This window comes from Melozone crissalis, unplaced genomic scaffold (assembly GCF_028551555.1).
Source record: "Melozone crissalis strain CALT ecotype California unplaced genomic scaffold, PUWL_Pcris_2 ptg000198l_1, whole genome shotgun sequence".
Taxonomy (NCBI): Eukaryota; Metazoa; Chordata; class Aves; order Passeriformes; family Passerellidae; genus Melozone; species Melozone crissalis.
This window is the reverse complement of record NW_026535962.1, coordinates 644,771-657,078: the sequence shown is the minus strand read 5'-3', so window position 1 is coordinate 657,078 and position 12,308 is coordinate 644,771. Positions and strand designations below refer to the sequence as shown.

General features: G+C 52.0%; 2 protein-coding genes across 2 annotated transcripts; one reads left to right on the top strand and one right to left on the bottom strand.

Annotated features, from left to right (window-relative positions):
* Positions 1 to 395: 395 nt before the first annotated feature.
* On the bottom strand, positions 396 to 5,581 carry WDR77 (WD repeat domain 77). The gene is made up of 10 exons (XM_054293905.1): positions 5,389 to 5,581; positions 5,094 to 5,279; positions 4,503 to 4,644; positions 4,318 to 4,367; positions 3,954 to 4,024; positions 3,543 to 3,597; positions 3,225 to 3,296; positions 3,032 to 3,140; positions 2,550 to 2,618; positions 396 to 2,223 (listed from the first exon to the last, which is right to left on the bottom strand). Exons 1-10 carry the CDS (start codon positions 5,579 to 5,581, stop codon positions 2,064 to 2,066), a joined length of 1,107 nt encoding a protein of 368 aa, XP_054149880.1. The 3' UTR covers positions 396 to 2,063.
* A 143-nt stretch (positions 5,582 to 5,724) lies between these two features.
* On the top strand, positions 5,725 to 8,508 carry ATP5PB (ATP synthase peripheral stalk-membrane subunit b). Its single transcript, XM_054293910.1, has 7 exons — positions 5,725 to 5,800; positions 5,902 to 5,944; positions 6,387 to 6,532; positions 7,010 to 7,173; positions 7,632 to 7,757; positions 7,863 to 8,042; positions 8,354 to 8,508. Exons 1-7 carry the CDS (start codon positions 5,773 to 5,775, stop codon positions 8,432 to 8,434), a joined length of 768 nt encoding a protein of 255 aa, XP_054149885.1. The 5' UTR covers positions 5,725 to 5,772; the 3' UTR covers positions 8,435 to 8,508.
* Positions 8,509 to 12,308: the final 3,800 nt, after the last annotated feature.

Below are 12,308 nucleotides of genomic sequence, written 5' to 3'. Positions count from 1 at the left end.
CAAACACAGACACTCCACTCCTTCAGGCAATGGTGCCTTGCCCTTGTCAAGGGCAGCTGCTGCCATCCTGTGGCACCACAAACACCTGCCAGACACTGGAGCACTGAGGCTTGTTGGGTCTTTAATTGTAAAAATGAGTTAATGTATCACCAATGACCTGCTCTCCCTACAGGCTTCAGCACCCAGCAGAGTCTTTTGCCATGGACTGCTGTGTTTTGCTCAGGTGTGGCAATGTGAGCAACCTAATGTGGTTTAATGTCTGACATTTCAACTTTTATTTTTAGCTGCGCATGATGGAACCCCAAGTTCAGAGTTCTGGCAAGAAAAACTTCCTGAAAGCAGCAGGAGCCAGAGCCTGCCTTGCAGCAGTGCTGAAGAACTGCAGTACCCTGGCATTGAACAGGAATACGGTGAACATTTATTTAAGAACAGTTTTAATATCAGGGACTGAAATCACAACTTGAACTGTGTGGATGATCTCAGCTGGCTCTTCAGTGCTACAGAAGTGGCCCAGTGAAAGTTAACCCCAGTTACAAATGAAAACCATCTTCCAAGACATTTTCAGAACCAGCACAAGACCTGTTTCAGTACAGCATCCCTCCCAAGAGAGGACTTTGTGGCTCAAGGGGTATTTCTGAGGAAATGTGTCAGTTTTTATCACCATTGACCATTTCTTGTCATACCCTGCTCTAGAACAGGCAGCTGCTGTGAACACCTGTATGACATGGGAATTTAAAAAGCAGCAAGTGAGGTTTACAGAGAGTATGAGAGAAGAACAGAGCCTGGGAAAGCTTAGTCTGCCTCAAAATTAACTGTGGGCTTTGCACAACTAAACCTATATGGATGCAGAGGTAAAGACTGGAAGCAGTGTACATTTAAGTGCTGCTATCATGCCAAAGAACCAGGGGTAACATTCACTTCAATGGTATTTTTGTTTCACCAGTCAGGACTTGCTCAATTCTGTCTAGGAAACACTAGGCCAGACCAAGCCATACCTAGAGCAGCAGCAATGCATGCAGAGCAGTGGCTTTCTCCAGGTAAACAGCTGAGTTAGAAATGGATGTGGTACGTGACAAAAACACCTCTGTGGGTTCTGCGCAGGCTGGCCCGGGCTGGGGCAGTGTCCTGTTCCCTCAGGGCCAGCACAAGAAGTCCCTTGTCACAAGTGCGTGGATCTGGGCTATCACTAAGCACAGGCTGGTACAGGAGCAAGCAAATGACAACTGAAGTCCTTGGTCCAGTTCTACCTCACAGAAACCTTCTGTTCACAGCTCTCATCCTTGAGGCAGTTGCCTTCAGCACAGAGATGAACCCTGGTGTCAAAGAGCACAGCACCCCTCTCTCCTGTTTCCAGCCCCTGCCAGGGTCTCCTGGCACACCAGGATTCCAGCACCATGCCAGTGTTGAACTGCAGGGATCCTCACCCTACATCCTGACACCAATCACTGCTATTCTACACCAAACTCTGTTATTTTACACCAAACTCTTGGTATTCTACACCAGTGCACACCACAGGCTCCCCACTGGTACTGAGGCAGAATCCTCTCCACCCACCACGAGCTGCATTAAGGACAACACTGGAACCCTTCCAGCCCCTGGATCCCAACAGGTATTTTCATTCCACCTGATTCACAGAGCAAAGAACTTGGCTCAAGGGTGAGGCTCTCACATCTCCCCAGCAAGAGGCATGTTGCAAACCTCCCCCAGAAGCTTCTATGAATTCCATGGGTAGTCTGGAGAACTGAGGAAAGGATCAAGTCTTTTTGACTTTATTTCTTTTTTCATTACACCTAATTCCCTGTCTCTCCAAGTCTCCTCTGTGCCTGAAGTCAGTTTTTTTCTGAGTAAAACCAAAGTCTTTTATTACAGGAGAAGCCACCGCTCCTGAGGAGAGGGTAAAGCTTGGTTTGTAACTAACTTATGCCTAATTCAAAATTACTACAGGAACCTTCCTAGCCACAAGCTTGGAGGCAGACACCAGACCCCGCTCCAGCTCACACACCTGCGACTTCAGCAGAATCAAAGTGATGCCAGCAAGGAACTTGGACCACGAGTTTATAAAACTATTCTTTTACACAGTTGATTCCAGAAGCTTCACCAGCTGGTAGGGGGACAGTGTGATGTAAAACCTGATGATCCCATCCAACTGTAGTGAGCAAGGCATCATCTGAAGGAGACCAGGACAAGCCTTTTACAAAGTCTCGATGAGAATGGTTTCTGAACCTGGAAAACACCAACGCTCCATTAGCCATCATTAGAGAGCACTGGGCTTGTGCAATCCCTGACTGCTGGCTTGTCAGGATGATGCTCCTCCATTTAGGAACATTTTCACCTCCAGGCTGCCCAGAGCAGCTGTGGCTGCCCCAGCCCTGGCAGTGCCCAAGGCCAGGCTGGAGGGGGCTTGGAGAGCCCTGGGATAGTGGAAGGTGTCCTGCCCATGGCAGAGGGTGGGATAAATGATCTTTAAGGTGCCTTCCACCCCAAACTATCCTGTGTATTAATAATTAACTCGAGAAGACAACAGCAGTGAGTATTGTTTCTGTACTTACACCTCTGAGAGGTCTGAGTCCAGAACAGCAACTGAACAGTCTTCACTGATGGAAGCCAGTAAGGGCGAACTGGAGAGAGATGAGAGCACAGTCAGAACAAGCAAATACAAGAACTTTTAGGGACAAATTTGTGAACAGCAGGATTCTTAGTGATCGAGACCCAGGTTCAGCAAATGAACTCACAAAAATCTTACACTGAGTGGGAATACTCAATTAGAGTCTGAAAGCCAGTGATCTTTCTTTAATCAGAGGTGACTGTAATTAGAAAAGTCCCCACAGTGTGTGGGTCAGTAATTCTGGAGCTGCAGAATTCTTGCTGTGGACATTCACACATCAGAAGTGAGACACTGCTTGGTTTGCTCTATTCTCTGCTACCATCTCCTGGATTGAAACCAAAACTGGCACTCTCACAGGTTTCACCCAAGAAGAACTAAGGCTTCTGAGGGGAGGCAGAGCCACATGGTGTGCCAGAATCACAGTACCTGTGTGCAGAGAAAGCAAAGCCCGTGACGGCTCGGGTGTGCACGGCAGCGCTGAGGGCAGAGTCAGGATTCTTTGTGTCCACCAGTGCAACTGTTCCACTTTCATCACCTGGGAGAGAGGGGCACCGAGGTTACAGCACAGACTGTCCTGTGAAACCACCTTGGCTGGCCTGGTGGGAGTGCAGGCTCTTACCCAAGACAAAGATGTCACTTTTCTGTGGATGCCACATGACTGAGGTAGGGAGGTAATTACAGGCACTGCAAACTGCAAGGGAACAAACTGGGCTGAGAGTGGAAGGAGGCAGCACAAGGACATTCCTCATCTATCTCCTTCAGCACTGCTACTGCAGCAGGACAAGTGTTTTAAGCTTGTTGCACTTCTGTGAGAGTGTTAGACCTCCTCAGGTTTTAACAAGCACTCCAATCATTAGATTTGGAGTTAAAAGGTATAAAATAATTTATTTATTCCAACACGCTCATGCAGAAGCAGTGACTGCACACAGACACATACCAATTCGGGTAGCTGGTTTGGGGCATCTGGTGTCCCAGAGTAAAGTTCTGTTGTCCTAGAAATCCAAAAGGAATGAGAAGAATTTTACAATTTCTTTGTGGCATAAATTCAGATTCACTGCTGACTCACAGGCAAAATGACCCTGTGTTTTGCTCTGGGTTAAAATGATGCTGTCACCAAGTGCAGCCTTCAGTCATCCCCAGGACAGACCTAGGACCTCCCAAAATTTGATACAAACCTGTAGGAATCAGCTTGGCAAACTGATTACAAATTTATCAGACTGGAATACTGCAATAACACAGGGAGGCAGGTTGCAACATGACAGGTGGCTTCTAAGTGCATTAAACTGTAAATACCTAAAGTTAAATTTCATTTAAAAGGGGTAGATTTAGAGAATAGAGTGAGCTTTACCTCAGCACAGGACAGGAACACAGTGTCCTTACCAGGACAGGAAGCCACACATGTCACTGCATCGGAGTGAGCTACCAAAAGCACAAAAGGATAAAGAGCCTCAAAGATTGCATCCAACTTTCCCACGTATTCCCAAGGCCCTCCAGAGGCACAGCAGTTTAACAGTAATGCCCAGACAGGGATAACTCCTGCTCAGCAGCAGCAGCTGCCTCCTACCAAGGTGATGAGCTGCCCAATCCAGCCATGGCCACAGTCCCTGTGACAGCCCCGAGCTTGAGGGAGCCAGACCAGGGCTCTGGGGAAAGGGTCAAAGTGGGACATCAAGGGGATTATAAAAGGGAGAGAGGGGTGTGTGGGCACTCACCTCTGTAGGAGTGCAGCACCGTTTGCTCCGGGATGTCCCAGACCTTCACACTGTGGATGAGAGGGAGCAGTGAGCACCCAGCACAGCCAGGGCACACGGCTGCCAGGCTGGGCACAGGGCTGGGCACACAGATGCCAGGCTGGGCACAGGGCTGGGCACATGGCTGCCAGGCCGGGCACACTCACCAGCAGTCTCTGCCCCCGCTGACAGCCTGGCTGCTGCCAGCCAGCACCGACACCGAGGTGACGATGTCATCGTGCTCATATTTACAGAACTTGTTCACGATGAGGCTCTCGTTCTCCTCCAGCTCCCACAGCTCCACTGCACCTGGGGGACGCAGGGGAACACTCACCCCAGTGACAGGGACACCCATCTCAGTGACAGAGACACCCAGCTGAGTGATGGACAGGGGCACCCATCTCAGTGGCAGGGACGCTCACCTGAGCGATGGACAGGAACACGCACCCACCCACCTCTGAGCAGGGGAGGGACGGGGGAACACTCAGCTCAGCAGAGGGGACAGAGGACCCCCAGCTCAGCAGAGCGGACAGGGGACCCCCAGCTCAGCAGAGGGGACAGAGGACCCCCAGCTCAGCAGAGGGGACAGGGACCCCCAGCTCAGCAGAGGGGACAGAGGACCCCCAGCTCAGCAGAGCGGACAGGGACCCCCAGCTCAGCAGAGGGGACAGAGGACCCCCAGCTCAGCAGAGGGGACAGGGACCCCCAGCTCAGCAGAGGGCCACCCCAGGAAGGACGGGGCCATGCCCACGGCTTACCGGAGTCGGAGGCCACCAGGATGCCCCTGTCAGCCAGCCAGCACACGTCGGCCACCCCCGCCTCGGTCTGCACGCCGGCGGTGCAGAAGCCCTCGCTGGGAGCGCGCCGGGGCTCGGCGAACACCCACAGCGAGCCGGTCCAGCAGCGCCCGTTCAGCCCGGAGGCGCCCAGCAGCAGGGCCCCGTCTGCGGGAGAGACACGAGGGGAGGCGCGGGGAGCGGCGCGGGGAGCGGCGCGGGGAGCGCCCCGGAGCGCTCCCCGGCCCCGGGCCCGCCGCGCCCCCCGCCCCGCTACCTGCGCGGTAGTGCGCGCGCTCCAGGTGCCGCTCCATGCAGGCGGGCGCGCTGGGCGGGATGTTCCACTCGGCGGCGGCCTCGGCCGCGGGGTCCCCATCCAGCGGGACGGCGGGGGCCGCGCCGTCGGGCGGGGCGGGCGGCGGGGCCGCCTGGGGCAGCAGCGGCTGCGGCGGCGGCAGCGGCTCCTCCATGGCGGCGGCGGCGGGGCCGGCCGTGCCCCCACGTGTCTCCCGCCGCCGCCTCCTCTCGCGAGAGCGCCCGCCCCGCCCGCGCTCTCGCGAGAGCCGCGCCGCCATCTCAGCGCCCGGCGGCGGACCGGGACGAGCTCGGCGCCGCCGCTCTCCTGCCCCGCCGCTCCTCGCAGCCCGCGCCGTGCCCTGCCATGCTGTCCCGCCTCGTCCTGCGCGCCGGTGAGCCCGGGCGGTGCCGCCCCCCGGGGGGAGCGGGTGGCGGGCGGGGGGTGCCGGCCGAGCCCTGCCCTGACGCGCTCTCTGCCCTCTTGTCCCCTCAGCCCCCACCGCCCTCAGGGCGCTGCCGCCGCCCGTCGCCGTGGGGTGAGTACGGGGGGCACCGGCCGAGATTTGGGCTTAAACGGCGTCAGTGTGGGGTTTCGTCTCGCGTTTTTCTCATTGTGTTGCGGGAGCGTGGAGCAGGGACGCTGGAAGGAGCCTGTGGAGGTTATCTAGTCCCACCCACTTGTGAGGGGAGGTGTGTCCAGGCAGTGCCTCCTTCTTCGAATCACGGACGGGTTTGTGGCGGAAAGGGCCTTAAAGCTCATCCAGTTCCACCGCCTGCATGGACAGGGACATCTTCCCCTAGAGCAGGGCCAGCCTGGCCTTGGGCACGGCCAGGGAAGGGGCACCCTGTGCCCGGCCTCGCCAGTTGCTGCTTATTTCATTGGAAATGTGCTCGAGCCTCACCTAAGGGTGCTCTGGGGGACTATTTCTGTCTATTTCTTTAATAAGAATTATAATTGAATGTTCTCCTTGTTCACAGGGTGTTGCACACCACAAGACCACTGCACACAACTCAGCAGAGTTTGGCTCCTGTGCCACCTCTGCCTGAGAAGGGAGGAGAAGTTCGTCATGGTTTGATTCCTGAGGAGTTTTTCCAATTTCTCTACCCTAAAACAGGAGTGACAGGTTAATACAGACTTTTACCATTTTTAGCTATGTTTAACATGGTTCTGTTCACTAGTTCTGGCTGCTGAAAAGGTAAAATATTACTCAAAATGAGTATTTTGCAGGTGCAGGTTGTGAATAACCAGTCACTGTAGAACTCCTGGCTCTAAATTTAACACCAATGGTTGAAAGAATTCCGTGAGCTTGATTTTATAGAAAGATTTAGTTGCCTGATCGTGCTTAAAAAATTTAAATTCCGCATGTTTCTGAATGAGCAGAAGCAGCAGGTCCCACGTCAGGTGCAAGCTGCTCCCACTTTTATTGAGATTTCTTGTGGCACCTTTGCCAGGTGGAATTGTGGCTCTCCTTTTTGTCCTGGTAGAATGGAGCACTTCTTCCTGACCTTGTGAGCCTTTAAAGTATCTCCTTCTTAGGTATTTGAGTTTGTTGGTGCTCGTTGTGCTTCATACAAGTAGTGCTGCTCCATTTCTCCTGCAGGGCCCTACATGTTGGGCACTGGCCTCCTGCTCTACTTCCTTTCCAAGGAGATCTATGTGGTGAACCACGAGACAGCAGCAGCTGCCTGCATACTCTCAGTCATCGTGTATGCCATCAAGAAGTTTGGGCCTGAGGTGGCAGCTTTTGCTGACAAACTTAACGAGGTAATGAAGAAACTGCAGTTTGACTTGGCAGCTCTCAGTCTGCAAAGGAAGGGTTTTGTTAAAGTACAGATGGCATCAGACTGCCAGAGGGCAGGGATGGGTGGGATGTTGGGCAGGAATTGTTCCCTGGCACAGGGTGCCCAGAGCAGCTGTGGCTGCCCCTGCATCCCTGGCAGTGCCCAAAGCCAGGCTGGACAGGGCTGGGAGCAGCCTGGGACAGCGGGAGGTGTCCCTGCCATGGCAGGGGTGGGATTGGATGGCATTTAAGCCCCTTCCAACCCAAACCAGTCTGGGATTCCGTGACTGCTTGTGAGCCCTCGTTCTGCTCTGTTGGCATAACCTCAGCCCTGGCCCAGGGCAGTTGGCACACAGGTTCTCACAGCTCAGTGCAGCATTAACTGCAGAACACTGGTGTTCCTTGCCTCTAAAGCATGGACTCCTCTCTCTCTGTCCTGCAGGAGAAGATGGCCTCGGCTCTGGCCATGAAGAACGACACCATCCAGGCGCTGCAGACGGCCATCGAGGAGGAGAAGAAGGAGCAGTGGAGGGCCGAGGGCCACAGTTACCTCTTCGATGCCAAACGGGTGAGCAGTGCTCCGTGCCAGGGCAGGCTGCCCTGCCGGGCCCCTGGCACACACCGTGCTGCACGCCCCGTGCCAGTGCCAGCCCCCGGTGCCGCTGTGTTGCAGAACAACATCGCCATGCTGCTGGAAGCCAACTACCGCGAGCGCCTGCTGACCGTGTACAACGAGGTGAAGAAGAGGCTGGACTACCAGGTGGCCCTGCAGACCCTGAAGCGGCAGAAGGAGCAGGACCACATGATCCAGTGGGTGGAGAAGAGCGTCGTTCAGAGCATCACACCTCAGCAGGTACGTGCTGGGGTTTACCTGCTTTACGTTTTAGCCTGCACAAAGGTTTGCTGTTCAGGGATCCTGGCTCAGGAGGTGGTGGGTGACCTTGGCCAGGGGTGGGACTGGAGCAGCTTTGAGGTCCCTTCCAACTCAAACCTTCTGGGATTCCAGGAATCTGCTTTAGTGGATGTGAATCTCTGACTTCATGAGCTATAACTGTGTCCCTCTTGATCAGTAACTTATAGGTCTAAAATGGTTTATCTAAAATGCACTTAAATGTCTATTTTCTTGTTGAAATGTCCCTGAAGGCTGTTTCCTGTCTCTTGCAGCAGAAGGAAAGCATTGCCAAGTGCATCCTGGACCTGAAGGCGCTGTCCAAGAGTGCCCAAGCAACTGTGCGAGCAGTCTGAGCCCACTGACATGTCCCAATACCTCCTCTTGGATACTGTATGACTCTGAAATATCATTAAACAGACAAAAAACCCCCTCTGCTGTCTTTTCAGTGCCTGCCTGTCTGTTTGAAGTCGCTGGATGGTCACAGCAGCCACTACAGCTGGTTTGTGGTGGGGGATGAGTTGGAACCACAGTGTGTGGATTCCTGTTTGGTCAGGAACGCTTCCACAGATACAGAGGAAAATCCTGCTGCTGAATCTGATTCCCGTGTTAGAATTGTGGGTGATAGCAGCCCCAGATACCTGCTGTCATGTACACACGTGCTAAAGTCAGGATGGTTTGTGCTCCCTTTCACCTTGCCCCACACTGGGAGGGGCTCTGGGTGAACGTTCTTGTTCTCCAAAGGAGCTGGAAACTCCCTTTCACCATAAAGCCTCGTGATGTGCTGAAAGTCTGGGTTCTGGGAAAAGAGATGGGGCAGGAAATGTGTCAAAGGCTCCTGAAAAACGCCCTCAGCTGGCCGTGTGTGTGTACTCAGTCTGAAATGGGACATGGGCACGTTTGTTCCAAAAGGGTTTTTCTGGATTTCCATAATTCTGTTCATTTTATGGGAAGCTTTTCCCTGAAGGAATTTGTTAAAACTCAAAAATCCCAGCAAAGCACCCACACAAATAAACTCCTGCTGCGTGTGCTGTGATTTATGGAGTCCATAAACCCAAGTGGGCAGACTGGGGCTGCCTGCAATCCCATTTCTCTGTGGGGTTAAGAAACAGTTTTGCTACACTTCCAGTACCTCAGTTCACCAAAACGGTGTTCTTTAGAGGCAAGAACCTTGCTTCAGCCCAACCTAAGCTGAAGCTGCCTTCCTTTTTTAGACTAACAGTTCCAGAGAATGCAGGTGTCTTTCATGGTTTCCTGTTGTTTGTCAATTTAAATAAAAAAGTGAAGTTGCTTAACTTCCACAATTGTGTAAGCCCACATCTGATTGACACTGGAGCTTTTAGCTGGTGTGACAGATTCTTCTCACACAGCAAGTGGTTAAAGTGGTGTGCTGACACTTGGGGAGTTCTGCAGCAGCGCTTCCATGGTGGGAGGTAAGATGGAGCCGTATCATTTCTTGTTTCTTTTATTCTTGTACACTCTGCGAGGTTTGGTGTGGGAAACTGGGAGGTTTCATGGCTTGACTCCTCTGGAATGTGGCAACAATGGGATGCAGGAGGAAAAGTGGCAGCAGCAGAGAACAGGGTGTTTGTTTTCATATTGTTGGAATATTTTCACATTGTTCACGATCCACAGTTTGCAAAGCATGTGGTGAGAAATGCCCGTGCAGGGGTTTGGTAGTGGAATATCTTTTTGAATCCCTATCTCTAAGATTCCACACACAAATTGGAGAAAGTTACTGTTCCTGTTCTGGTGGGAAAAGTCAATTTAACTTAAAAACATCAAGGGAGGAACTTTTCAAAGCTGCTTCTGATTATGAAAATGTTCATAGGGTTTTAATTCTGTAGGTGCTTTTTAGTTATTAAATATCCTCCATTTTCTGGGTGGAGAAGGCGCTGTGCCCGGCAGGGAGCAGTGAACTCTGTGTATAGGAACAAGACACAGGGGCTGGTGCTGAGGAACTGCCAGGTTTGAGTGGCTTTGTGCCACTTCTACAAGATTTCCAAGAAATGGATAAAAACTAAGTCAAGTCTTTTGAGTTAGAAGAGGATAACAAGTTTGTTTTGCTTATCTGTATGTGTATATAACTCCCAGCCTTTCTTTCAGCTTCTCTTCCTGTCAGTTAATGCTCTGAGAAAATGGGAGGCTGGTCCTCAAAAGAAGATTCAGGTATTTTATATTTTCAGGAATGTCCTTAGCTGCAGTGTTGCTGACTGAGGGGGTGTCCTGCTCTGGGGGGGCTCAGCCCTTGGAGCTGCATGGCTGCCAAGGGCTGCCTGCCTCAGTCACCATCTGAGCAGCAGAATTTTCCTGTCTGCTGGTTCCACTTTCAGACAGGCCGCACAGACACAGCCCCCCGTGTGCTTCTCGTTGCTTGTAGTACTGCTGAAGAAATTTGCACATTCTAAAACAAGCTTGTGATTTTTTTTTTTCTATTGCAGTTACATCAGGACCCATTTACCCCACTGTCCCTGTCCCCACCACTGCCCACACCCCTACAGATGATTTCAGAGCTGCAGAAGTCAGATGTGGGATTAATAAGTAAATACTGCACCTTTATTTCCTGATTTCAAACCCAGAGTTTCCTGAGACTGCAGCTTCCTTCTGCAAGGGAAGGGTTATATATCACATATTTAACATCTTGGGGGTTTAAGTTTGGTTAGAATTGCCTGCTCTGTGCACTGGATGGGTGTTCCTAGAGATGCTCAGTGCAGACACACGTTAGTCTCATGGGGCTGGGGATAAATGTTGCACTCCATAAAGTCTGGTGCATTTGAGCACTGCTGGTGCTTCAATCCCTCTGCTGAAACTGGGGATTCTGACAGGATTTACTGTGTATCAACAGCTATGAAATACTGTACATGTCGCTGGCCTTCATCTCTGGCATCCTCCTGACTGTCCTGGTTTTTGCAATCATCTTCCTCTTCAGGAAAAGTGAGTGACACACTCGAGGGCATAGCAGCAGACTGATGGTGGCTGCAGAAATGGCTCAAATAATGTCTGCCTTGAATGATTGTGTGTTGGTGAGCAGCTCACCCCTGGCAGTAACTCCTCGTGAATTGTCCCAGTGGTGTTTTCAGGAAAGAATTCACTTTGCCACTGAGGAGTTCTGGGGCTTTCTGTTGGCTGTGGGCTTTTCTCACCCTAATCCTGGCTGCACTGAATTCACCCTGGCCACTTCCAGCAGGTGGGCAGGGGCTGGGCAGCCCAAAGTGCCACTTTGCTGTGCAGGTGTGTGCCAGAGGTTACACATCCCCTGTCTGTCACCCTCTGCAGCCTCCCTTGCAAACACCTGAGACTGGGATCCCTTTCCTTCCTAGGGTCTAAAAGACGCCACCAAAATTTACAGGAGGAAACTTTCTCCCAGATGGCAGCTGAGGAGTCTGTTAGGAACACCCAGGTAAATGTCACAACTGTCCTTTTAATGCTTCTTGCAGATATTTCACATTCTTGATAGCGTGGTAAATATTAATTTGGGGTGGGAGGGAGAAAAGTCATGTTTGAGACTCAACTGTTATTCAGCAGTCCTTTTGACAACTTTAGGGGTTCCGGGGCTCAACCACTGATGAGGCAGCTTAGGAGAAATCTTTTTAAAGGGGGAGCATGTCTGCAGTTTTCCTCTGTGATTTGAACTCTTTGGAAGCCCCTAAAGGAGACTTTACCCTGAGCCAGCCTGGCCAGTGGGATGAACCATTGCATTTAGCAATTTCCCATGCACGACAGGCTGCTAATGGGATGTGGTGTTGAGGACAAGTCACAAGTGGGAAATCCCTGCTGACACGCACTGTTCATGCACTCTCTGATGTCTGTGGCTTCTCTCACATCCTCAGAATGAAGTGGCCTACAGCACTCTGGTCTTCCAGCGGGGCAGGACACCGCTGCCTGTGTGATGAGGAAGCTCCAAATGGAATAAAAACGATCCCGCTTTCTGGACATCAAAAGCCACGAGGATTTTACACCGAGGGAATGCCCTGGGAATGCCCCCATGCCCTCTGTAACACAGCTCTTTTTGTAGTTATGACAGGAAATTGTCTCCTGTTCAAACTGGCTGCCAACGGCTGTGGGCAAATGGAGTTTCTATGCAGGATTTCCTCATCTGTAGAAATCTCCCTGCCTTGTACAGTTTCCGTTTGTGAGAACCACCAGAGAGACGTGAGAAATGAAAATATTTCTCTGCGTCTATCCATATCTGTGCCCTCGTGTTTCCCTTTTCTGTCACCAACTCCAACA